Source organism: Heptranchias perlo, chromosome 31 (genome assembly GCF_035084215.1).
Source record: "Heptranchias perlo isolate sHepPer1 chromosome 31, sHepPer1.hap1, whole genome shotgun sequence".
NCBI classification, from domain to species: domain Eukaryota; kingdom Metazoa; phylum Chordata; class Chondrichthyes; order Hexanchiformes; family Hexanchidae; genus Heptranchias; species Heptranchias perlo.
The window spans coordinates 28,174,098-28,201,640 of record NC_090355.1 but is presented as its reverse complement, the minus strand read 5'-3'; the positions used below and the strand labels follow the sequence as shown (position 1 = coordinate 28,201,640).

Here is a 27,543-nt window from a genome sequence, read left to right as displayed (position 1 = left end):
TTTTAACTTACTGATACTTAACTGGAAAATACGATTTTGTATATCATTATTTACAGAACTACTACCAACTTGAAATACAATGGTTTGTTAGACTGTGAATCTTTTCTTCATGCTGCAAGAAATGAGCACAGCACTGTGCATTGGAGGCCCCTTTATTTTGATCTTGTAATTTGTATTCTGGAAGCCCAGTGTTTATAAAGTGTAGTGTTCGTAGATTGGTGGTAGATTTGTAGATAAGGATGAAACTTAATACCTTAATCAAAGTTATTTTTCTTACTGGTGTGATGTGCAGAATTAATTCAGCATCTAAAATTATAAACCACAAAGTTACTCTAACCTCATTACTGAGGATGTTAATAGTTTTAACCTCATGTAGAATTTGTTGTATCTATAGTTTTGTGATATCACGTTGAAATATAGATCCACAAACAAATAGAACGGGGGGAAAATCAAGGCTGTCATTTTCTCATGTTTTCAGCTCCCATTCAGTAAGAATATTGCTGTATGTGCAGCTATCTGGTTGAGTTAGAACAGAACAATTTTAGGAACAAAAAAAAGGCCACTATACCCCATCCTTATCAAATCCCATCCTTGTTCATAGATCAAACCGACCTGCCTTCTCACCATATCCTTCAACACTTCCCTCAGAAATGTATCTGATTGTCTCTTGAACCTATTTATACTGTCTGCTTGAATGAATGGCCTTCATTGGTGATTTATTTCACAACTCTACTACCTTTGAATGAAAAAATTCTGCCTGATTTTCATTTTTACTCCTAATTCGATAATTTTAAGTCTTTAAATAACATGCTATTTTTTTCCCAAGCCTTTGATCCTCCAATGAACCTTGCACCAGGGTCGTGTGAAGTATTTGTTTCTTAAATGCTTCTGTGATTATGAATAACTATATCCAGAAGTAGCTTTGCATGTAATTAAGCAAAGCAAGTAAGATAAATAATTGGAACTGTACTTGTTATTTCTAACAGTTTTACCACAGCTTGTTGGGATATATTGTATATTGTGTTGCTAAAATAGAGCTACGTTTAAGCTGTCCTTTTAAAGACCACAAAATCCAATTGCTCTAAATAAAGACGACCAGAGTTAAATTGCTGTATAGTGAGGGAACTTTGTAGATTGACAGCTGCTTGTGAATTTCTGGATCCAGGTGAGAAAAAAGTAGCATGGTATGACATTTCCTCTCTTTTTAATGTTTTTCACACTTGAATGTGTGATTTCTGTTGTGTTTCAGGGATAGAGGGGAAGATGACAATCCATTGTATTTAGCAGTACAGTGATGAGTCTGTTATATATTGTAAACAATTTTACAACACCAAGTTATAGTCCAGCAATTTTATTTTAAATTTAAAATTTAAAATAAAATTGCTGGACTATAACTTGGTGTTGTAAAATTGTTTACAATTGTCAACCCCAGTCCATCACCGGCATCTCCACATCTGTTATATATGATTGAGATGGTTTTATCCTAGAGCAGAGGCTGGAGAGGTGGATAAATTAAAAGTTGATAACTGTTTTAAGTGGCTTAAAGACTCTTATTCCAGAAGCCAGCCTACTTAGTCATATAAATCCCTCAGTAGATGGTTCTGACTGAACCTATTTTATGTTTATTTTCAAGTAACAGTTCTTTTTTGGTTTGACAGGAAAATTAAGGCCTTTAAATTGGGATGTATAGGTATTAGTGTACCAACATTGACATGAAATGCTGTTGCTGTTTTAAAGTAGTTGGGACAGGAATTTCATATGAAGGCATTAAATGTTTGCATTTTAATATTTGCACTGCAATTTCTAGCCAAAATTTGTTTGTAAAAACATACCAGTCAGTAAGTTATGAATCATTAACTACTGGCTAGCAATTAGAGGGGACACAAAGAGCAGTCATTGGATGCAATATTTAAACAATGGGTGTGGATTCATCTGTTTGATAAAATTGTTTTATTTTGTCACAATAATAATACAATCTAAATAACATAAATGGCAGATTTTTGTGATTAACTGTATATAATATCCCGTGGGTTGTTGAGACAGTGCAGTGCATGATTTTCTTCAGTATGGTATTGTAAGTAAAATTTAAATTGGTGCGGTGACATTATGGGAAAAAAGTTGGAAGAAAATCTTGTTAAAGGCATTAGACACAGCCCATTATATAAAATAGAATCATGCATTTTATTTTGTCACTTATGGATATTTTATGATGTGTCCACGGTTCATTATTTTTCTTAATTATTCTGTAGTGTGGCATTCTAATTAAATTGGAATTACTAGAAGTGGGAAAGACTTTTTGTGGTCCATCTGGCTGGTCCCCCCCCCCCAAAAAAAAATGCTGGTTCAAAAAAATACTGTACTTATCTCTACTCTTAAAATAATTTTACCCCCAAAATACTATCTCACTTTCCCTTGAATTTAACAATAGAGTCTAAGGTTCAGGTCATATGATGAGTTGTACAAAATTATTTTGACAAAACTGAAGGATCAGTTTGAGCATTTTGAAGTTTTGAACACAGTTTTAAGAATGAGACCATTAACTGAGAGTTATAAGAGTATGTTAGAGTAGTGACTTGCTTGAAAAAATATAGGGGGGAAGACATTCGCTCTGCTGAAAAAGGGATGTCTAATAGTATAATTCCTCTGATAAACTTGTGGTGCATTTGGTCTGGCTTCTTTCAGCTTTGTGTGGTACTGGAGTATTACCCAGTTAAGAAAAACTAATAAAATGATTACAGCAGTGGCATTATTTATTAAATCCTGAAGAAATGAAGCACCTTGTTTTATACTGGCAATTGAACGTCAGACATGAAATATAATGAAAAATCTGTGTTTACAGTTTGGTCGATGTTCTAAGTACATTTACCTCTTCAACAGGTTTCATACAAAGATTAATTTGAGTTTCAAGCAGTCATTGCATCTTACCACTGCGTCTCTTTTTCTGCATCTGCTTGATAACTCAGGCTGCCCATTCTTCCAATGTTTCCAGGAAAGTGATTTGCACATGTACTTGATGCAGTGTCTGATGCATGCATACATTCCACTGAAATAAATTATATCAATCCTCACTTGTGTTTGCATATTGAGCCCTGATTACAAACTGAGATTTCCATAAACATAATACATGATTTGTTTTCTGATCAAGATGAATAAGGCTGTACAGAAATTGTGGCTTTTTAAAAGGGAAAAACTTGTACCCTTTTCATTTCAAATTAAAAATACTTATTCATAAACAAATTCTCCAGTTCTCTCACTCATTTACTTGGTTCCTTATTGACTTCTTGACTCGATTACAGTGTGGTTTAAAATAGAGTAGGTAATTTGTCACCAAGTGTAAGCCAAAATTTTGAGTTTTAGCCCAAAGCACTTCATCTAGGAATGTGTGCATGGTTCTCCAGTGCAGTGTGCAGCAGTCCATATTCCAGTACTGTATAGGAATGTAATACACTATTATGAGAATTTTTACATTCCCAAGTAAATGTGGAAATATGAAATTCATATTCTATAAACCATTTAAACATCTGAGAAGATTTGCAGTTTAATTGTAATTCCAAAATACATTAATATTTATTTTCCACATGAAAATGGGGTAAAACCATGTATTGCCAATGATAAGTGGATTTGATTTGGGAAATGTGATCTTGGATGAGTGAAAATATATATCAATTAAAAATGGGCTTGAAACCTGACAAAAGGGAAAGAAAATGATTATAATCTTTCTCTGCCCTACAGGATCAGTTTGACAACTTGGAAAAACACACACAATGGGGAATTGAATTTATGGAGAGATACAACAAGTTTGTTAAGGACAGAACAGATATTGAGATCAGCTATGCAAAGCAGCTTAGGTGAGTACTTTGAAAAGTAATAAAAGCGTTCAATTATGATACTTCTTGCAGAGAATACTGTAAATTAGTGTTGTCCAATACACTAGCCACGTATGGCTAATTGGGAATCCAGATATGGCCAGTTGTATTTTTGATCAGTAAATAAAAAATGAGTAACGTACACAGTCATTGGGTATGTGATCTAAATACTCGTATCCGCATGGTGTAAGCATGTGTATTTTAACCCATTTGTACGTTTATTGGTAAAATTAGAACACAAAAAACAGAGTGTGCAAGTGTTTTTTGATCGTTGAGTATTTTACTTCCTTCGTTAATGAATGGTGGGAGATGTTAAGTAAATATATACACAAGAGAAGTATATTTACCTGTATTCCGTGAGTGCATGTAAGGCATTTTCTGCTAAAATTAATGTGTGTGGTTAAAACGGTGGCTAGTCAGCAATTTCTATTGGACAACACTGCTGTAAATGAAGAAATATTCTCCATAAATTCACAGTTTGTATGTTGAATAGTTGTAAGATGCTTATAGAAAAAGCATTGTCCAGACGCTGTTGGAATTTAATTACTTGCAGAATTAAAGAGATGGTATCAAGATCCATTCTAATAAACTCTTCTGCTATGAAAGGCTAGTGATGACTTGGGGTAGGGTAATTATCAAACCAACAACAATTTTATTTATCTGCAACCAGTATCAACAGGGCAAACGAAGATGTACAGTCATCTGCAGAGGCTTTACCGTCAAAATTAGAGATCTCTGGTAATCCACCATATGGAAAAGCAGTTTGAACATAAGAAGCAGGAGCAGGAGTAGGCCACGTGGCCCCTCAAACCTGCTCTGCCATTCAATCAGATCATGGGTAATCTTCGACCTCAACTCCACTTTCCTGCCGGATCCCCATATCCCTTGATTCCCCTGGAGTCCAGAAATCTGTCTATCTCAGCCTTGGATATATTCAACGACTCAGCATCCACAGACCTCTGGGGTAGAGAATGCCAAAGATTCACAACCTTCTGAGTGAAGAAATTCCTCCTCATCTCAGTCTTAAATGGCTGACCCCTTATCCTGCGACTTTGCCCCCTAGTTCTAGACTCTCCAGCCATGGGAAACAACCTCTCAGCATCTACCCTGTCAAGCCCTCTCATAATCTTATATGTTTCAATTAGATCACCTCTCATTCTTTGCATAGGCCCATAGGACAACCCTCTCATCCCAGGAATTAATCTAGTGAACCTTTGCTGCACTGCCTCTAAGGCAAGGATATCCTTCCTTAGATAAGGAGACTAAAACTGTACGCAGTACTCCAGGTGAGGTTTCACTAAAGCCCTGTACAATTGTAGTAACACTTCCTTACTTTTGTACTCCAACCCTCTTGCAATAAAGGCCAACATTCCGTTTGCTTTCCTGATTGCTTGCTGTACACTTGAGGGTCACTAGTTTACATTTATTAACAGCAATATTAAGATGTTAATATGAAATATTCTGGATTCTTCATTGAAAAATTTCTTCATATGATTTCATTTTGCTTTGGAATCAAAGGAAACATGATGGTAGCTAAGGACTGGCATAACACCAATTTGTAAACAGAGATATAAAGATAACCTTGGGTCAGTAAGCCCAATATCTATGGTAGGCAAAACATTAGAGTTGTCCTGAAGGAGGGAAGAATGAAGTATCTAGAGAATTATAGAATAATAAGGAAGTCAACATGATTCTATGGGAGGGAGGTTGTGCCTGACAAAACTATTAGAATTTCTCAAAGAAGTAATAGACCTGATGGATTAGGGGAACAGTGCTGCACCGGAGTTCGGTCTGTGATTGGAAAGCACATAATGGAGGAGTTTTTTTTAGTGGATCAGAAACTGGTTTACTCAGAGGAAACAAAGATAGTTGTACTGTAGAGGTGCAAAAGCATGGAAAGTGATAACTAGCAGGGTACCTCGGCAATTAGTGTTTGAGCTATTACTGTTTGTTGTGTACTGTTTGCAGTGTTTAACTTTGATATCAAACTTTGTTGTGGGAGAGGTAAGAAAGGCTAAGAGGAAATTTAGTGAAGGTTTTAAACATTGTAATGGATTTTGATACAGGATATAGGGAATGACTATTTATCCAGGTTAGTTAGTCAGTGACAAGGGATCATAACTTTAAAATTGTCACTAAGAGAATTGTAAACAATTTTACAACACCAAGTTATAGTCCAGCAACTTGGTGTTGTAAAATTGTTTACAATTGTTTACAACTTGGTGTTGTAAAATTGTTTACAATTGTCAACCCCAGTCCATCACCGGCATCTCCACATCATGACTAAGAGAATTAGCAGAGAGGCTAGCAGAGTTTCTTTATTCAGTGAGTTGGAGTGTAGAATGTTTTGCCACAGGTGGTAGTTGAGGCAGAGACCATTGCCGTTTTTAAGGGGAGTGAATATTACCATTTGAAGCAGAGAAAGATATAAGGATAAAGGGAAAGAGCAGGAAAGTGGAATTATCTTATAAATTGCTCTGACAACAAACTGGCAGAGACGCAATGGTTTTAATAGTCTCTTTCTGAACTGCAAACTTCTAATATAGAGCAAATGAACTAAATAGAGAGAGATTGCATAAATTAGAAAATTAGCAGATTTCACAAGTGGCAAAAGTTGTATAATTTGGATAAATATGAAGTGATTTGACTGATTGACAGCATGGTGTTTTTCAGTTCTGTGCTGCCTTATGTTATTTATTTGCATTCCCAAAGATTCGAAACAGTGGTGCAAGAGAAACCCAAGAAATGATTGGTGAATGCATATAGACTTTAACCATTTATGAAATAAAAGTAGTTTGCAATTCTTGCCTTCGAAAGTCGGCTACAAAAATATGAGCCTTCAATAATTAAATGAAACTGAGAGCAAAGCTTTGAAATCAATTCTTATTAGATAATGTGAACTGAGGAATTTAATTTTCTCTAAATATAATTGTGTCTACCTTGCCAATTGACCAAGTAGCTGCTGCCAAAGAATGATTGCTTTTAGACTTGGATCATAAGAACATAAATATAGGAAATAGGAGCAGGAATAGGCCATACAGCCCCCTCGAGCCTGCTCCGCCATTCAATAAGATCATGGCTGATCTTCAATCTCAACTCCACTTTCCTGCCCAATTTCCCCTATCCCTTGATTCCCCTAGAGTCCAAAAATCTACCTTTCTCGGCCTTGAACATATTCAACGACTCCAGAGCCACAGCCTTCTGGGGTAGAGAATTCCAAATACCCACAAACCTCTGAGTGAAGAAATTCCTCCCCATCTCAGTCCTAAGTGTCTGACCCCTTATCCTGAGACTATGTCCCCTAGTTCTAGACTCTCCAACCAGGGGAAACATCCTCTCAGCATCTACCCTGTCAAGCCCCCTCAGAATCTTGTACATTTCAATGAGATCACCTCTTGTTCTTCTAAACTCCAGAGTATAGGCCCATTCTACTCAATCTCTCCTCTTCGGACAACCCTCTCATCCCAGGATTCTTATAAACAGGGCCATAAAATCTGAATGCAGAATGTGCGATTTTCTGGACATGTCCGAAAGGAAATGAGGAGCAGCAACTGCTTGATACTGATGCAATGTCAATTGTGAATCATACCATGTTGAAATATGCTTTCGTTGTAATTTCAGGTAATGGAAATTTTATAGTACACTGTATTAGAAATTCAGCCAGCAACACACACAGTAGAAGCTTCTTGCACAGAATGAGGAATGCAGTTGTCATGCCTTTTATCATACAAGGATCTGACATGGCAGGAGACAAAGATGAATTGCTAACTATTACTTATGTTGGTAAATTGGATTGCTACATTTAATTAAGTTTGTACTCTATTGAGCAGTATTGTACACTAACTGATTTCTCAAATCTTAATATAAATTCTCTGAGTGACGAATAATCAAATTCAAAAATTGATGAACACATCAAGGCTTAAAAGAAACAATGTGCTTTGTTTAATTTTCTAATGATGATATATTGTATCTTTTGTAACTAGGTTATAACATATCTGAAGACTTAGTCCTCTGGGAGCACTTCTTAAAAAAAAATCAAAGGGAAGTTTGTAATTGTTATGGTGCACTTTTAATTCACTTAGTTCTATCTCCCTCTGCATCTGCTGGAGAAATCCAATAGTGGTCATATTATGTCTGCGCTATATCACACGCTGTCTGGAGGACCACTGTTTGATTATAGTTGGGTGGGATGTACAACAAACATCCCTGGTTTAGTCTGCACCACCTGCTTACATTTTAAATGGCAACACTGGCGGGTAGCTATCAGTTTTCTATCCATTCTACTGTATGAATTAAGAATGTATAATTTTGTTGTAACAAATCTGAAGGCTTAGACAACATTTGGAAACTGTTCAAACCTGACTTTCGTGAACACCCTCTTGAATCTCTTCTACCTCTTTATTGAAGTCCTTGTTGTCTACTGCCCTCTCAAATCCTATGGTGATTTGCTTGCTGACATCTCCTCCCTCTTTTCCACACTTATCTTTTGCACTGAACAGCTCATCATCCTTCATGATTTCAGCTTTCACTTAAATTCATCTTGCCCCTTCACCAATTTCTCTGTCCTCACAGAACTTCACCATGCACAGAAATACCCCATCTGCAGTCATGGCCACTATATCAACCACGCTATCACACAAGAACTTGCCACCCGTTGATCTCAGTGAAAGACTGAACACTTTCCAGTCTCTCTCAATGTCCGTCTATGCTGCCTGATTCCACACCTTTCTTCCCCCACCAAGCTCCCTCACCAGCACCCTCTCTAACTTTTAATTTTCTCTCCTCAGGCCCTTCACCTACCACAACATCACTGTTGATCTAAGCAGCTCATTTGCTTCCACTATTGCTTCTTTTGTCCCCATCAAACCCCTCATTGATTTCCCACCCCACCATTTCTCCATGTACCATTCACACTTACGCACAAACAAATTTGAAAGCTGTAAGACTTGAGCGCACCTGGTACATGCCAGGCCAGGTTGTCCACTGTCAGATTTAGCTGGACCACCTCAACTAACACCATCTCACTGCACAATTATCCTGGAGGGTAAGGACAATCCTGTTTTACTCTAACCCGCTTTTTCCACACTCACCATTCTCGTTTCCAATGCCAAGTTTGAAGAGCTCATGGATTTTTTTTTTCCGATTCAAGACTATCCACTTGACTCTTGGCTTCTTATGTTGTCCATTGGAAGGACAAAAACATTTCTTTGGCCCAGTGCTCATTGACATGATTAATGGCTCCCTTTGTATAGGCAATATTCCCCGTTCCATCTTCAAAGTCCACAATTGACTCCAACTACTGCCCTTCCCTTTACTTACTAAGATTCTCCAATGTGTCACTACCTGCCATTTCCAATCTCTCCTGGTCCATTTCTCTCTGTTCGAATCTCATTAATCCAATTCCTGCCATATCCTAGCAAAGTGAATAACCCCACATTTCCCTAGGTTATACTCCATCTGCCATCTTCTTGCCACTCACTTAACCTGACTGTATCCCTTTGCAGACTCTTTTTATCCTCCTCACAGCTTACTTTCCCACCTAGCTTTGTATCGTCAGCAAACTTGGATACATTACACTCGATCCCTTCATCTAACTCTGGCTACTTGGTGCCATACGTGTTTGAATGCTGCCTCGGTCTCAAGGGCAACTATTCTCACCTCTCATCTGGCATTTAGCTCTTGAATCCATGTATGGATCAAGGATCAAAGGGGGTGCAGGAACAGAGAGATCTGGGGATATATGTGCACAAATCTTTTAAGGTGGCAGGATAGGTTGAAAAAGTGGTTTAAAAAGCATACGGGATCCTGGGCTTTATAAATAGAGGCTTAGAGTACAAAAGCAAGGTAGTTATGTTGAACCTTTATAAAACACTGGTTCGGCCACAACTGGAGTATTGTGTCCAATTCTGGGCACCGCACTTTAGGGAGGATTTAAAGGCCTTAGAGGGGGTGCAGAAAAGATTTACTAGAATGGTTCCAGGGATGAGGGACTTCAGTTACGTGGATAGACTGGAGAAGCTGGGGTTGTTCTCCTTAGAGCAGAGAAGGTTGAGAGAAGATTTGATAGAGGTATTCAAAATCATGAAGGGTTTAGATAAAGTAAACCGAGAAAGTGTTCCCATTGGCAGAAGGGTCGAGAATCAGAGGACACAGATTTAAGGCGATTGGCAAAAGAAGCGAAGGGGACGGGAGGAAAAACTTTTTTACGCAAGGAGTAGTTATGATTTGAAATGCGCTGCCTGAAAGGATGGTGGATGCAGACTCGATCGTGGCTTTCAAAAAGGAATTGGATAAATATTTGAAGAGAAAAATTTGTAGGGCTACGGGGAAAGAGCAGGGGAATGGGTCTAACTGGATTGCTTTTACAAAGAGCCGGCACGGGTTTGATGGGCCGAATGGCCTCCTTCTGTGCTATTATAGTTCTGTGATTCCAAGGCTGTGACAAGATCTGGGGCCGGGTGGTTCTGGCAGAATCTAAACTGAATGTAGGCATTGCTTGATGGTACTATTGACTGCTTCATCATTTTACTGATGGCTGGGATGTGGGGCTGGCAGGTGGTAATTGGCTGGATTAGATTTATCCTGTTTTTTGTTCGTGATATATCTGGGCAATCTTCTACATTGCTGGATATATGCCAGTGCCAACTGTCCTGAAGCAGCTTGGCTAGGGGATCAGATTGCTCTGCTGCACAAGTCTTTAGTGCTACAACTAGGATGTTGTCAGGACCCATAGGTTTGTTATGTTTGCTAAGCTGCTTCTTAATGTCACATGAAGTGAACCAAATTGGCTGCACATGATGGTGGGAACTTCAGGTGAAGGCGTAGTAGAATTGTCCATTTGGCATTTTTGGCTGAAGACACTTGCAAGCTCTTCACACAGAGGGTTGTAAATCTTTGGAATTCTCTACCCCAAAGGGCTGTGGATGCTGAGTCGTCGAATATGTTGAAGGTTGAGAGAGAGATTTTTGGACTCGAGGGGAATCTAGGGATATGGGGATCAGGCAGGAAAGTGGAGTTGAGGTCGAAGATCAGCCATGATCTTATTGAATGGCGGAGCAGGCTTGAGGGGCTGTAATGCCTACTCCTGCTCCTATTTCTTATGTTAACCCTTGTCGCTCCCACTTGTGTACAGGACTCTACCATGGTTGAGAATGGGGATGTTCATGAAACCTCCTATTCCTGTTGGTTGTCTGGTTGTCCACCATTCTCGACTGGATGTGGTAAGATTACAGAGTTTTGTTGTGATGCATCGCTTGTGGGACCACTTAGCTCTATTGTATAGCCTACAATTTTGGTGTTTAGCATGCAGGTAGCCCTGTGTAGTAGCTTCGTCAAATTGGCAACTAAATATTTTACCACTTATATTCCAGGCAAAAGTGTTATTGACAGATGGCTGAAAATTTGACACGTCATGCCAAATAATATAGGGTTTGTGGTACTACGATGGGGATATGAACATGTTGTATACTCTGACCAGCTGACAGGCTTCCTTCCATGGTGCTCTGTGCTGACCAGTATGAGATTGACAAGATTAGTTAAACTTGTATCGAACCTTGGTTAGACCATATTTGGCATACTATGCACAGTTCTGGTCTCCATATTATAAAAAGGCTATAGAGGCACTGGAGTAGGTGTAAAAAAGATTTACAAGGATTATACCAGAACTAAGAGGATATACTTATCAGGAAAGGCTGAACGTGCTGGGGTTCTTTTCTCTAGAAAAGGAAAGGCTGAGGGGTGACCTGGTAGAGGTCTTTAAGATAGTGAAAGGGTTTGATCAGGTAGATGTAGAGAAAATGTTTCCACTTGTGGGGGAGTCCAAAACTAGAGGTCATAAATACAAGATAGTCACCAATAAATCCAATTGGGAATTCAGGAGAAACGTCTTTACTCGAAGAGTGGTAAGAATGTGGAAGGCGCTACCACAATTTGAGACGACTAGCGTAGATGCATTTAATGGGAAGCTAGATACGCACATGAGGGAGAAAGGAATAGAAGGATATGCTGATAGGGTTGGATGAAGAGGGTTGGGAGGAGACTTGTGTGGAGCATAAATGCCTGCATAGACCAGTTGAGCTGAATAATATTGGAGTAATACTGCTTTATTTACAATGTAAAAGAATACAGAACCTGAATAACTACATGGTTAATCATTTTTATAAAATAGCAGCATGGCGTGGATTCTCCAGACAAGTAAAGACAATGCGGAGGATAACTCTTGATAATAAAAGGAACGAAAAACAGCACAGAGCAACAAAGGAGAAAACATAGAAGTTTACAGCACAGAAGGAAGCCATTCGGCCCTTCATGTCTGCTAGCCCTTTGCAATCCAAAACTAATTCCACTGTACTGCTCTCCCCACAGCTCTATCCTCATCCTGCTCCCCTACTCTCTCCTTACAGCCTTCTCTGCTTTAAGCCTTTATCCTCTTTTCCCTTGAAAATGCGATGGTTTCTGCTTCAACCATTTCTTTCAGGAAAGCTGCCATGCTCTTATCAAGTCTCTGCATAAGAAGTTTCTCCAAACCCCTCTCCCCACTCTGTCACAGGTTTAAATTGACCCATCATCATGGTCGCCCCAAAAAGAGGAATACTCTTACCCTATTCACCTATCAAAACTCTCTTAAATCTCATATAATTTTCTCTATATCCATAGTTCCAGTAACTCAGGTCTCTCATCACAATTATAGTTCCATTCTGTTATCAACCAGAATGTAGCACAGAATAAACAAGGGATAAAAGCAGCTCGTTTTAAAACTTTTAACAAATAATTTTACATCAGTGCAGTAAATATGATGAGATGTGATTTGTCCGTAGTAGTTGTAGTAGTCTGAGATTTTATCCAAGCCTGCTGTTGATTTTATCTAATTCCTTGTTCCCAGAGATTGTGTGATGTGACAGCCTCCTATACAAACAATCATAATATCAATGAATCAGTCTTTACAATCAAAATGCATATAAAAAATATTTTGAAATAAGCCATTCATACCTGAAAAATATAAAATATTGGTAGCTTGACGGTTTAAAAGTAGATAATAATGAATTCAGGAAAGGAAGAGAGAAAATTGAAAAACAGTATAGGAACATAAGGCAGGAATGAGGGCGGCATGGTGACACAGCACAATGAAGTTCCATTGCACTGTTGGATCTAGTTTTGTACCCAATGTTCCTCACATGATGAGTACCTGATTTCAGCCGAGCTAATGGAATGTTGGCCTTTATTTCAAGAGGGGTGGAAGACAAAGGGGTGGAAATTATGTTACAACTGTATAGAGCTCTGGTTAGACCCCATCAGGAGTACTGCATTCAGTTCTGGGCACTGCACCTCAGGAAGGATATATTGGCCTTGGAAGGGGTGCAGCACAGATTCACCAGAATGATACTGGGGCTCACAGGGTTCAATTATGAGGACAGGTTGCATAGACCAGGCTTGTATTCCCTACAGTATAGAAAATTACAGGATGATCGAATTGAAGTGTTTAAGCTGATTAAAAGATTTGATAGGGTAGATAGAGAGAAACTATTTCCTCTAGTGGGAGAGTCCAGAACAAAGAGGCATAATCTTTAACTTAGAGCTGGGCTGTTCAGAGATGATGTCGGAAAGCACTTCTTCACACAAAGGGTAGTAGAAATCTGGAAAACTCTTCCCCCAAAAAGCTGTTGAAGCTGTGGGGTCAATTGAAAATGTCAGTACTAAGATTGATAGATTTTTGTTAGGCATGTGTATTAAGGTTACGGGACCAAGGTGGGTAGATGGAGTTAAGATACAGATCAGTCATGATCTAATTGAATGACAGGCTCAAGGAGCTGAATGGCCTACTCCTGTTTCTTTGTTACTGGGATGTGCCAATTGCAGGCAAGGCACTTCACAGAAAAACAATGAAGAGCAGTCACCCTGGTCCTCCTCACGTCTAAATAGGAGCAGCATTGGTAGAGGCCGAGAATGCTGTTACCTGCCCTCTCATTCTAATGAGGTATGTTGTGCTGCTTGACAAATAAAAATGAGATAAAGTCATTCAACCCAATCCAGGTTGCCTTTGTCTCCTTGAATACTGGCAAGCGAATAAACGTTGCGAGCAATGTACTGTATTTCATAGTATATCTGCAATGGTTGTATATTCTCTCCAATCTGTTTTACATAGCCTATAACGATTACTATGAAAGCAGCATCAAAAGGTTGGAGTACTATGAAAATGCATGTTGAGATGAGTGTACTGTATTCCATAGTATATCTGTAATTGTTGTATAGTTTTCAATCTGTAAACCTATAACAATTGGTATGAAAGCAGCATCAAAAGTTTGGCGTACTGTGAAAGCTTTCCAACAGAGCTTATCAATAAAAATTGTTGAGTTAGATAATCTCAGATGGGGTAACAGTTGGGAATTGAAGGGAGCAACAATGTAGGGCTAGCCCATCCCTGGGCTAGGGAGAGGGAAAAATAAGATCCTGTTCCTGATCGTCATCCATTGCTCCATGTTGGAAAGTACATGTATGGATGTCTGGTGAGAACAAGATCATGTTGACATGTTTGCCTCTATGATCGAATACCCTGGAAACGCTTACTCTTGAGGCTCACAGATGAAGCAGGGCCACTACAACACTACATAACGGAAAATTGCCCAGGTATGTTCTGTCCACAAAAAGCAGGACAAATCCAATCCGGCCAATTACCGCCCCATCAAGCAAAGTGATGGAAGGTGTCATCAACAGTGCTATCAAGCGGCACTTACTCACCAATAACCTGCTCACCGATGCTCAGTTTGGGTTCCACTAGGACCGCTTGGCTCCAGACCTCATTACAGCCTTGGTCCAAACTTGGACAAAAGAGCTGAATTCCATAGGTGAGGTGAGAGTGACTGCCCTTGACATCAAGGCAGCATTTGACCGAGTGTGGCACCAAGGAGCCCTAGTAAAATTGAAGTCAATGGAAATTGGGGAAAACTCTCCAGTGGCTGGAGTCATACCTAGCACAAAGGAAGATGGTAGTGGTTGATGGAGCCCCAGGACATCGCTACAGGAATTCCTCAGGGCAGTGTCTTAGGCCCAACCATCTTCAGCTGCTTCATCAATGACCTTCCCTCCATCATAAGGTCAGAAGTAGGGATGTTTGCTGATGATTGCAACCCCTCAGATAATGAAGCAGTCAGTGCCCACTTGCAGCAAGACCTGGACAAATCCAGGCTTGGACTGATAAGTGGCAAGTAACATTCGTGCCAGATAAATGCCAGGCAATGACCATCTCCAACAAGAGAGAATCTAACCACCTCCCCATGACATTCAAAGGCATTACCATTGCCGAATCCCCCATCAACATCCTGGGGGTCACCATTGACCAGAAACTTAACTGGACCAGCCACATAAATACTGTGGTACAAGAGCAGGTCAGAGGCTGGGTATTTTGCAACGAGTGACTCACCTCCTGACTCCCCAAAGCCTTTCAACCATCTACACGGCACAAGTCAGGGGTGTAATGGAATATTCTCCACTTGCCTGGATGAGTGCAGCTCCAACAACGCTCGAGAAGCTCCACACCATCCTGGACAAAGCAGCCCACTTGATTGGCACCCCATCCATCACCTTAAACATTCACTCCCTCCATCACTGGCGCACCATGGCTGCAGTGTGTACCATTTTAAGATGCACTGCTGCAACTTGCCAAGGCTTCTTCAACAGCACCTCCCAAACCGTGACCTCTACCATCTAGAAGGACAAGGACAAGGGCTGCAGGCGCATGGGAACACCACCACCTTGCACGTTCCCCTCTGTAGGGGGCGATGGTGTGTGTCAGCTTCACCTCTGACTTCTGAGCGGTTCGAATCGCTCCCACTCCCTGGGTTCTAAACCTTGGACTTATTTGGGGGTTGTGACAAAGTGCAGCAGACAACTGGTTTTGGTGCAAGAAACTTTGATCTTTATTCAAGAGAGAAAATACAACACAACAATCTTAACACTCTAATAAAATGGGGAACACTTCAGTACACACGAGGGAAATTACAGTAGAAAAATATCTCACCCCTCCCAATCCCACTATACTAGCTAAGTTGGACTCTAAAGGACCAGAGATAATGCTCACCAAATGAATCCTTGACAGTAATTCACCCAGAGGTAAGTCAGAAACAGATTGTAGAGTGGAAACTTTGCGGATCTTCGGTTTTCTCCTGAGTTGGTTTTCTTTGGTCGCGGTGGCCCAATATTAACCGGTTGGTTGTTTCGTAAGGCCCTTGTTGCCGTGAGGTGTCTGATGGTCGCTGGGGCTGTTGCTCTGGTTTCTTCTTGTGTGTCGGCCTGCTTATAGAGCTGCTGACCTTCTCTGTTGAACTGCTTTCCTGTTGCCCCTCGCCTTGTTGAACTGTCGTCGCCCGAGCTGTCGAACTCCTAGCTGAACTGAACTGCTTTGCCCTTGCAGGTCTGGCTGACTGGTTCTCTCACATAGGGTTCGTTGGTTTCGCCAGAAGCTGCTGTCCTTCCAGAGACAGGCAGAACACCAGAGCCAGCAAGCCAGAGAGAGAGAGAGAGAGGGAGAGGTTTTGAGTTTCCACTTCTATATCCCTCCCTTACAATGGTCTTCGTCACTTTAAAAAAAAAGGCACTTCATGTCTGTTTAAACAGTTCTTACAAAGTCCTTAAGAATCTTTGATGGCTTTTTCATGGTCCCTCATCATGTTGCAATTGCTTCTCCCGATGGGTCATTGTTAATTCCGATTTTTTTTTTAGAACTTGTCACACAAGGCTTCCTTTTGTATCCAACATCCTAGGTGTTGATCGGTTTTGCTTCAAAACAAAGACATGGCCCCACCACGTCTGGAGCAGTTGCCTCTTTCAATGGCTTACTGCCTTTCGAATTAGTGCTGAGTGTTGACCACCTGCTGTAGGTTTTGCATTAAAACAGAGACATGTCTGAAGCAGTAATTCTCCCACATTCCACTGTGTGTGTTGTTGATTCGTCTGGTGACCTCTCACCTATCCTTCCATCTTAGGATTTTAGTCAATGACCATACTCGGAAAAGGTGAATTCCCAGAATTCTTACAGTCGCCCCTACGAGGAAGCGAGTCCCTTAAAGGACGTGGATTCCTTGAAAAGTACTTTTCCCTGGTTGATGCTTCCTGGTGCCGCGCGTGTGTGATTCGGCCCAATATTTCATCACCCTGAAATGGTTAGAAAAGAGTCTAAAGTCCTTTTCTCTAGGGTTTTTTTCCCTGAGTTTTTGGGGGATCTGTGAATTTTGAGAACCCTTCAGTTCCTCCCCCTGTGATACTTAAACCTTGCTTCAAGTATCATACTGGAAAAAGGTGAGCAAAATTCCCAACCCTCCATAGTCAATCTTCCCCTGCAATTACCTATCTAAGATCTCATGACACATACATTCCCCATTCTTTAAAAATGTGGTGTACGTAAGCATGCATAGGCAAAATACAGTTATTTACATACATCCAAACATGGAGGGGGTCCAACACCCCACTTGGTGCACATACATCTTTATTAAAAGAAAACACCACGTAAAAGTCTTTCTTAAAAATAACCGAACACAAAAGAACAACAATCTTTATTCAGGAACCCAAAAAAAAAGGTTCAAACAGGTGTATCTCTCTCCGCCTTAGCATAATACTTCTTCCAGGTCCTTTCGTTTCAGAACTCTAGGATTTTGTCTTTTCCCTTCCACTGAGTGCACAACAGGTACAACACTATTCCCAGCTGGCAAACCACGAGGATGTGGGAAGCCATTCTGACCCATGAAGGGACCTCTATGTTTTCGAAAATGTCCCACCAGGGTGGGACTGTGATACCTTGAATCTCTCCCTCTATCTCGTGTGTTTTCTGTTCCAAAGTATAGAAATACTTTTGTGATAACTCTACAGCTTTTAGTAGTTTAGTAAGATGTTCTGGTAGAGGGGGAATTTTGTAACTGAAATGTGTGACATAGCTCTGCAGGTTGGTAATGTTTTCCCTAACAGTGAGGTGAACAGTGGAGGGTTCAGGAATGGGGACAATCCGTTCCTGGGCCACTTGAACTTCTGCCTCGGGTTTAAAACAAAAACTGCTGTCACTTACCGGACACCAGATGTGCTGTCCAAGCTGGTAGTGGGGCGCACTTGTGGTGAAACAATATGTCCCACCCCCTATAGATGCTACCTGTGGGGGAACATGGCCTTGTGCCATTACCTCCATGGTACAGTTTATAGGCCATGCACCAGCAGTTTTAAACCTGCACTGTGGTCTGGAATAGGCGTTCAAGTGCCGGGGACACATTACTATGTGTGCACCCCGGCTCCGGCACCCAAAGAGGTCTGTACCTGTCATCATGTGCTCCCACTTTATGACGTAAAGTGGGACCGCTGCGAAACGGACGAGTGCACCCCCTTGAATGACTCCAATGTTCTCCACCCTATATACCGGTGCAGGTCGGGCTGTCCCACCCATGACCGGCAACCTCACGACTATACCCATGATGGTGTGGTTGGAGCGCCCACAATCTACTGGGACAGGGTAGGCTTCAGAGGCTAGGCGGAACTGACACGGGCTTAGTGAATTCTCAAATGGGTGGAAGGCTGCGAGGTGCTTGTTGCTGATCCAGGAGGGGACTAAACTTTGCTTTAAATCCTCCAGGTTGCTGCGGCCCTCGCCCAGCAACCATGCCCTGTATAGCATGCACACCTCATTCTGTGCAGCCTGGTCTGATGCATTCCTATCCTCTCGAATGAGTGCATTCACTGTTTTGGCGTGCCTTTCCAACTCAGCAATAATCTCCTTTAAATGGACCTTCATGGCCTGGTCCTCGTGTAGCTCTGAGCCTACCACTGTGTTCTCCTCTGTTAAGATTTTTTGTAATTGTGTTTTTAAACCGTTTATTTGTGTCTGCAATTCTATGTCATCCAGACTGTTTATCACAGAGGATCCTGTATTATATGCTGTGAAAACATCATTCCAGGTTCCCCTTCTTTGTCTCCCTGCATTGCTAAAGTACTCAGTGTGTATAGTGTACAGTTCTGTTTTGTCTACATTGGCAAAATCGAACTCGTAGAATTTCCTGAACATTTCTCTTAACAGGGCTGTTAATATAGCTGTTCTGTCTCCTTGGGGTACCACTCAGGTAAGTGTACCTCTGTGAGGTTTAGAATCACGGAAGCTACCGCGTAGTGTACCCCCTGGTATAGCACCTTTTCAGTCGGCACTAGTACCAGCCCATTCCCTGGTCCCTTGGTGGTGGCAGGGCGTTTCTCCATATGTGTCCTTACTGTCGGGGCCGTGGGCAGGGGCTTTCGGGCGCGTGCCACAAGTTCAGTGGCCTTAACTGAGGCTGGAGAGGATGGGGTTATGCAAGTGTGTAGGTGGGAATCCCATTCCACCCCCTTCCCCTTGTCCAGCCATGCTGCGGAAAAGATAATGGATACTGCCGTGGGGCAGGTCTTCCACGACCCCCACATGCAGACATAGATTCCCTGTTCTGATTTCCACCACTTGTCCCAGCACATGCCCACCCCACCTACCTTGGTTCCCTGTAATGGTCGTTCCCCAGTCGCTCCCAGTCAGCTGTACGGTCCCCCATGTCTCTGCTCAGCTTCCTGAGCCACCACCACCTTCCCAGGGAATCTGAAATCTGCAGGTCAGGCACACGGGTTTCCCCTCAGTGACCCCGACCCATGTGGCCATAACCTGTATGCTGGGGCAGGGGAGGGAGGCCTCCCCTTAGGTGAACCCGGTCTGACTGGAGTATCGGGTGGAGTTAGATCCCAGCCACCCTGGCCATCCTCCCACATGGGAATAGGAATAGGTAGCGATCTCCTCCACGTTACCTTCGCTACCCCCCCTCCTCCCCCGCAGTCACAACCAGTGCTCTCTCCCCTGAGCACCCAAAAATGTGGGAGTCCTCCACATCATCTTGCCTCCCAGCGGCTATTCCTATCAGGGCGAGTAGGAGTATGCCCCCCATCCTATCGAAATCCTTTCTGTAGGGAGACATAAGAGCATATAGCCAGGTCCCGAACAGATTCGCTGGCTTGGGTAAAGCGACCTCAACTCAATACAAACACTCTTAAACAATAATACTTAAACTACCAACCACCTTATTTAAAATTTAACTAAAACACCCAAACTTAACAATCTCAAAATTAAATAACAGAAGCCATGTACATCCGCCGCCCGTCCCCGGGCGGCCAGGTTAATCCCTGTTCGGGCTACAGCACACTACTCCCTTCGGTGTGGCCGCCCTGTCCTGTACCTTTTGGTCCCTCGCAGCCTGCGGCTACTGGCTGGGGACCTCTGTCCTCGGATCAATCCCTGACTTGAGGGGCTGCCCTTTTAAACTGGGGAACCGGTGACCACGGTTTCTTTGGCCGAGGTGTTCGTGGGGACCTTCTAGGGTCTCTGGCTGGTGGGGGTTTTCTGGCTGGTGGGTCTTCAACCCGAGCCACTGGCCCCTCTTGTGCGGTCTGTGGAATCTCCACTGCCGCTGGCTGGGGATTTCTATCCTCAGGCTGTACCTCTTCTAAACCTGTGTCAGGGGCAGGTAACTCTCTGCCCTCAGGTCCCACCTCGTCTGAGTCCCAGATGGGCGGGGGAGTGTCCCAAACGGTGGGTGGGTTGGCCCTTCCCTTAAAACAAGCCACTGCACCTGCTTGTGCAGTCTGTGAGTTTGCTTCTGCTGCAGGCTGAGGATTTTTATCCTCAGACCTTGCCCCAACTGACTGTTCCCTTCTCTCGGATTTAAACAACTTACATTGGTTAATGTGGAACCATTTGGTGCGCCGAGGCAGCTTTATGGCGTATACCATGTGGCTTGCCTTAACTACAATGCTGTAGGGCCCCATGTATAATGGTTCTGGACTGCCTACCCGAGCAAAATTCCTAACCATATCCTGATCCCCTATCTCCCACTCATGGTGCGTACGGGGTTCTAACAGCAATCGGTTACTCCGATGCTGTTTTCCCATGTTGCTAGCAGCCTGCCAATGAACCTGTTTAAGGTGTTCAAACAGATTCCTGACAAAGCTGTCCCGGTTCACCTCTCTGAGCTGACCCTCCGTGAGCACCAGGGCTAGCACATGGGTGGAGGTCCGCATAACTCTACCAGCCATGAGCTCGTGTGGGGAATACCCCGTGCTTTTTGACTGGCTGGCTCGGATCCCCATTAGGACCAACGGTAAGACTTCTACCCACTTTCTAGGTGAGTCTACCATGTCTTTCCTCAGCCTTTCTTTCAAGGTTCTGTTTATCCTCTCTACAATCCCTGAAGACTGTGGGTTGTGTGCAACGTGCCATTTCCCCTCTATGCCGAGTATCATAAGGGTATTCTGCATGACCTGCCCGGTAAAGTGGCTCCCTTGGTTGGACTCCACGTACTGTGGTAGCCCCTATCGTGAGAACACCTCCCTGACCAGGATCCTGGCTGTACTCAGAGCCGTACCCACTTTGTGAACACATCCACCAGGACTAGGCAGTACTTATAGCCTCCCTGAGCAGTGGGTAGGGGCCCGATGTAGTCGACCTGGATCGACTGCCATGGTCCCTCTACCCTCCTGATGTGTCCCATAGGTACCTTCCTTTTGTGGGGGTCAGGGTTGTTAGCAGCACACACCAGACAGCTGGCACAGAACTCGCGGACATCTTCCCTGAGTCCTGGCCACCAATCCTGCCTGTTCCACCTGCTGCCAGGTGGTCTCAGGCCCGGGACCCCGCTCCTGGACCCTCATGGGCCAGTTGAAGGAATTCCCTCCTGTGCTGCTGCGGTACTACCCATTGCTCTCCCTTAAACAGCATGCCTTCCTTTACAGAGAGGGCTGCTGTGCTGTAAGGGCCCTCTACCCTTTTCCCTTCTGCCATTGCACTGAGGACTGCCTTGAGGACGGGGTCTTGGGTTTGGACCGTCTTAAGGTCTGGGGTTAAAGCTACCCCTGCACTCCCCTGTGTTCTATTCCTACCCGTGACTGCTGCTATAGGACGAGACCCATATGAGTCCCAGAAAGTGCCTGTGCGGGCACCCTCCTTAGCTAGCACGTCAGCCTGCCGGTTGCCCTCACTCCGGGGTTCTGCGGAGGAATGGGCTTTCACCTTATGGATGAAAACCTCCCCTTCCTCCCCCCCCGCTTCTAAGATTTTCTCCAGCAAGGGTTTCACTGTGAGGGGTCTCCCGTCAGCGGAGGTGTATCTGCGGTGGGACCAGATGGCCAGGTACTCCGTACACAAATTGCATGTGAACATGCAGTCCGAGCAAATCGTGTATGGGGTGGGGAAGATCTCGGGGTGTGTAACCATGTATACTACCGCAGACAGTTCAGCCTGCTGGGCGCTCATGGTGCTGGGGAGCTTAATTGCCAGGGCAAGGTTTGCCGCTGGGTCATAAACTCCACACCCCGTGAGTCGCTCACTGTGCTGGAGCCATCCACATAGATTTCACGGCCTGTGGGGTGTATCCCGGTCCGTAAACCTATGTTTACTTCCCAAACCCCTTCTATGGAACACCGGTGGGCTGTTCCAGGATATACCAGGTTAGCTGCAAGCTTTGGCTCACAGAGCCCTTTTACTTTCAGGTCCATCTGTGAGAGAAGCAGGGTCCAGCGAGCAATGCGGGCACTGCTCACTGTCCCATTCTTGATTCTCCCATCCAGGAGCATCTGGGTGGGCGTGTGATGGGTGAGGAGGGTGTTGGGAGAGGTGCCTGTGAAGATCAGCGATCTTTTCACAGCCCAATGTGTGGCCAAGAGGTGCCTTTCACAATTGGAGTAGCTCTTCTCCACATCTGTGAGTATCCTGGAGGAGTAGACCACTGGTCTCAGCTTGCCATGCCGCTCTTGGAGCAGCACAGCACTCAGGCTGTCCCCACTGGCTGCTACCTCCAGGAAGAACTCTTCCCCTCCATCTATGGCCCCTAGAGCTGGTGCGGTCTGCAGATCTTTCTTGAGCCTGACGAATGCTACCTGGCACCCCTTATCCCAAACCCACTCCACTCCCTTATGCAGGAGTCTGAGCAGAGGGGCTGCTGTGGCCGCATAGTCCTCAATGAAGTCTCTGCAGTACCCGGTTAGCGCTAGAAACGATCTCACTCCCGTGACTGTGTTGGGGACTGGTAACTCCTGTACTGCTTCCCTTCTAGCTTTATCTATGGCCCTTTCCCCAGCACGTATTGTCAGGCCCAGGAATTTCACCTCCTGCTGGCCGATCTGCGCTTTCTTTGGGTTCACTTTAAAACCTTCCTGCCCGAACAGTTCCAGCAGTTCGTCCAGAAGTGGGCCATGCTCTTCTCAAATCGGTGAATAGGAGTAGGTCATCCACGTATTGTACCAGCTGCCTGGGCTGGCTGAAGCCCTTTAAACTGTTTGCCATGCATTGGTGGAAAATGCTGGGGCTATTGTGGAAGCCCTGAGGCAGACAGTTCCAGGTGTACTGTTGCCCTTTAAAGGTAAAGGCAAACTTGTACTGATCCTCTCTCCTTAAAGGGATGGACCAAAACCCGTTGGAGATATCCAGCACCGTGAAAATGGTCGCGGATGCTGGGATACTTCCTATCAGGTCGGCAACTGCTGCTACCGTGGGTGCACAGGCTGGGATGTTACTGTTGAGCATCCGATAGTCCACTGTGGCCCTCCAGGAGTTGTCTGGTTTTCTAACCGGCCACAGTGGAGAGTTCACGTGGGTGGCTATCGGTCTCGGGACCCCGTTGCACTAAGGAGGACATGGCTGCTTCCATGTCTGGCTCCGCTTCCCTGGGGAAGTTATATTGCTTTTGTGGTCGGGCCATAGGGTCCCCATCTACACTTACCTCGAACCAGTTGACCCTCCCACAGTCGTGTTTGTGTATGGCAAATGTGGCTAGGTGGGCTCGCACAAATGCCTGGAACTCCCTTGGGGTATTACTGACCATGAGTTCGAGGTTATAACCCTCTTTAGGCTTTATGGTGCACTGGGGCCCCTTCCCCTGTTCCCCTGGGATGACGACTACTCCGCCTTCCTTTCCTGTATTTGCCCCCCACAGGCAGTGATTCCTCAAATCCACTCGGATCCCTTGGCCTACAATAAAGTCTGCTCCCAGGATCCCTTTTCCACTCTCCACTTCCCACTTCATTAGGATACTGGTCCACTTAGAGCAGAGTGTTCCTAAACGAATGGTCAGCGGGATGGAAAATGAGCCAGCCTGTTCTTTACCTGTGAATCCCGACAGACTGTATGGGACCCTGTTAGATAGAGGTGAGGTGGTGGGGTTAGCTGAATGGATCACGGTGCATGATGCTCCCGTGTCCAACTGATAAGTCCCCTTTACCTCTTCTACCTCCATCTCAACGAGGGGTCTCTTCCATAAGTCGTAGGTAAGGGAACACAGGTAAACAGGCGCTGGCTCTAGTCAGGGTTGTGGGTTAGATGGGGCTGATGGGGTCAGAGCGCCGGTGGTGGCTGCTAGCTTCCCTGGGCCAGGCAATAGGGTTTTCATGGCGTCCAAAAATGACTCGACAGTGGCGGGAAGGATTCCTGCCTCTGCTTTTTGGGCTGGGGTTGAGGAATTCTTTCCCTTGTTATCTTTCCAAGGATTCTTACACTCCTTCCTCCAGTGTCCATCCTTCCCATACCCATAACAGTTGAGCTTTGTGCTGGAAGGGTTATTCCCTTCCTGATGCCACTCCTTCCTACCCTGGCCGGGTTTCATTTCATGCATTTTCCCTTTAGGTGGGTGTGCATCGGTTCCTTTACCATTACGGTAAGCTATGGTCAATTGTCTAATCACTGTGAGTTCGGTAGTCAGGGGATTCTTTGGGTCAAACCACATTCCTGCCGCGGCCCTGACCTGTCGCCAGCTGTTTGCCACCAGGCAACGGAGCCAGTGGGCCCGCTGATCCTGGTCCAGGTTAGCCCGGTTAGGTGTCCCACTGCATGCGCTCCTATACACCGACCACAACCTATCTGCAAAAGCCTGCGGGGGTTCTCCTACGAGCTGCACTGTTTTTTCCGCCCGGGAGAAAGGACTTCCCTCATTCATCCCCATGGCCTCAAGAACTTCCTTCTTGAGCTCCCCATAATCACACTGTCCCATCTTACATTGGTCAGAGAGGGACTGGAAGAGCTTATTCTCCAGGGAGAATAGCAGCATTTTGGCCTGTTCAGCATTATTGCACTCGTTGATGCTTGCTGCTTGTTCCACTTCCCTGAAGTGGACAGAGGGGTCCCCATTTGCCGCAAGTTTAGTTAAATGGCTTACCACGGCCCTAAGTTGTTGGGTGCCGTGGGGAACTACGAACTGGTTTTGGAGGGGTCCCTCATCCCCGTTATCAGTGGGCGGACCGAACCTTTGCTGCCGGGCCGGGCACATCGGCCCCGGTCCTAGCCTCTCTTGCTGGGGGTTTTCCTCCTCAGCTTCTGCCCCTAATTCCACCCCCCCCCACCTCGCCAGATTTCGCTAAAGCTTGGCACTACGGGTGGTGGTCGTGGGCCCTCCTGCTCCTCAATCGGGTCGTCCCTTGGCACTACCTGTGGTGTCTGAACCGTTCTCCCCAGGTTCCCTGTGAAGTCGACCTGGGCTGCCCTCGGGCTTATGAGGCACACCATGCCTTTTGCCGTCCTTAGAGCAAGGTACAGACTCTCTGTCTGCTTCTGGCAGGGCCCATGGTCTGCATCCTCAAACCCCTGTGCGCTCACTATCTTATAGGCTGCCTGTAAGCCTTTTTACTTTCTTCTCCCACTCTCTTACTTGTCTTGCTAGGTGGGCATACTTTTCCTGCAACCTCAGCTCATTGTTCTTGGCCTCAGTGACCTGACACTGTAAATATTCCTGCCGGGTCTTATGCTCCCCCACTAACTGCACCCTTTCCTGGTTCAGAGCCTGCAATGCTAACAGTAACATCTCCCCTGCTAGGGCCTTTGTTTGGACTTCCAGGGCTGACTCCCGAATCTCAGCTTCCTGTGCTTCAACGAGCCTGTCCAAAAGCTGGATCTGTTTCTTGAAGCACATCAGCCAGACTGCCTTTTCGATGGATTTTTTATGGTCCTTCCCTTCTGTCCGTTTAGCTGCAGCATCTACCGGGCGCCCAGCCTTTAACAGATTAGTGACCCATTTTCTTTTCCATATTCACCTTACTGAACACATAATCTGAAATCCTCTCTTCCATTACAGTTCTCTCTTCCAAATCAGTGTCCACTGTACCATATCCCTTTTGCCAAGGTCCCATCTGGGTTGCCATTCTGTCGGGGGTGGTGGTGTGTGTCAGCTTCACCTCTGACTTCTGAGCGGTCCGAATCGCTCCCACTCCCTGGGTTCTAGACCTTGGACTTATTTGGGGGTTGTGACAAAGTGCAAGCAGACAACTGGTTTTGGTGCAAGAAAAACTGGGTTTATTGAAGTCACAAATGAACTTATACCATTAGGATTACACTGAGATTATACAGACATACAGAAGTACACTTAGTTAAGAATGGGGAACACAGGGCATAACGAGGGAAATCACGCTACTAATCCCCTTACTCTTGTCCCACCCCCAAAACCTAACTAAATTGAACTAGGAGAGGTCAGGGATCATGCTCACCAACCAGGGTTCCTTGACAGTTCGAAATCCAGCCAGGTAAGCCGGTTGCAGTTTTGGGGTACACTCTTTGTGTCCTTTGGGGCCTGCTGTCCCCACGTGGTCCTGGTCTGTGGAATCTGCGAAGGTTCTTCAGTTGGGTGGAGTCCGCTGATGCGGTAAGGCACGGTTGTGGGTGGTCGATGTTTGTGGAGGGCTGCGGTTGCTGCCTTGTTGTCTTTGGTTGAGCCTGCCATGCCATGCCCCTCGCCGTGATGTTGCCTGCGGGCCTGCGAACCTCCGGATCTCCTTCCTCCGCTTAGCTCAGCTACCTCTCCCTGCTTAAACTCTGCTTCAACCGCTTAAAATCTGCTTACAACCACTGCTTAAAACCTGTTCAAAAACTGCTCAAAACTGCCCCTTCGTAACTGGTGGCCTAGTTATACTGTTTTTCGAATTTCTTATCTGAGCGCCAAATCAAGGTTAGTTCTTTGTCTGATTTTGGTGGGCTTCTTCAGATGATTGTTGTCTCGTTGTTTTTAATGGGCTCGCATAATGTTTATCGTTGCCTTCCTGCCCCCGTAACTAGTCTTGAACTGAAAGCCATTGTATATGTGAAGTCTTGATGGGCTCGCATAATTGCATTGATTGCTGCCTTCCTGCCTTAGTAGTGATTATTTATGCAGGGTTTTGATGGGCTTTAGTTTTGTGTAAGATGAAGTCTTTCTCCGGGTTGATTGTTTTAAAGGGAAGAATGTGTATTCTGTCTCCTCTCGACTGGTTTCAGGCAACAATCCACACTGCACCCAACAAGCCCGGGCATGTTAAGTCCCAGGCCCTCATGGGCCTAACCTCCTGTCAGCAGGGTTCCACATTTAACCCAGCAGTTGGGTCCTCTGCCATAAAAGTCCAAAAGTCATATCCTTGTTGATGATATGAAAAATGTGGGAATTTTGAGAACCCTTCACCTCCAAATCTCACACTATCCTGACATGGAAATATATTGCTGTTCCTTCATCATTGCTGGGTCAAAATCCTGGAACTCCCTACCTAACAGCACTGTGGGAGAACCTTCACCACATGGACTACAGCGGTTCAAGAAGAAGGCTCACCACCACCTTCTCAAGGGTAATTAGGGATGGGCAATAAATGCTGGCCTTGCCAGCGACGCCCACATCCCATGAATGAATTTTTTTTA

At 44.6% G+C, this 27,543-nt stretch overlaps 1 protein-coding gene across 13 annotated transcripts in view; it reads left to right on the top strand.

Annotated features, from left to right (window-relative positions):
• fnbp1b (formin binding protein 1b) overlaps positions 1-27,543 on the top strand; it is a 269,577-nt gene that overhangs the window by 67,773 nt on the left and 174,261 nt on the right. For all 13 annotated transcript variants that reach the window (XR_010958142.1, XM_067969826.1, XM_067969829.1 and 10 more), the window contains exon 2: positions 3,733-3,848. Coding sequence is in view for 12 of the 13 variants with exons in the window: in XM_067969826.1 (XP_067825927.1) it covers positions 3,733-3,848 (116 nt within the window). In the remaining variant the exon portion in view is untranslated. The remainder of the gene's footprint in view (positions 1-3,732; positions 3,849-27,543) is intronic.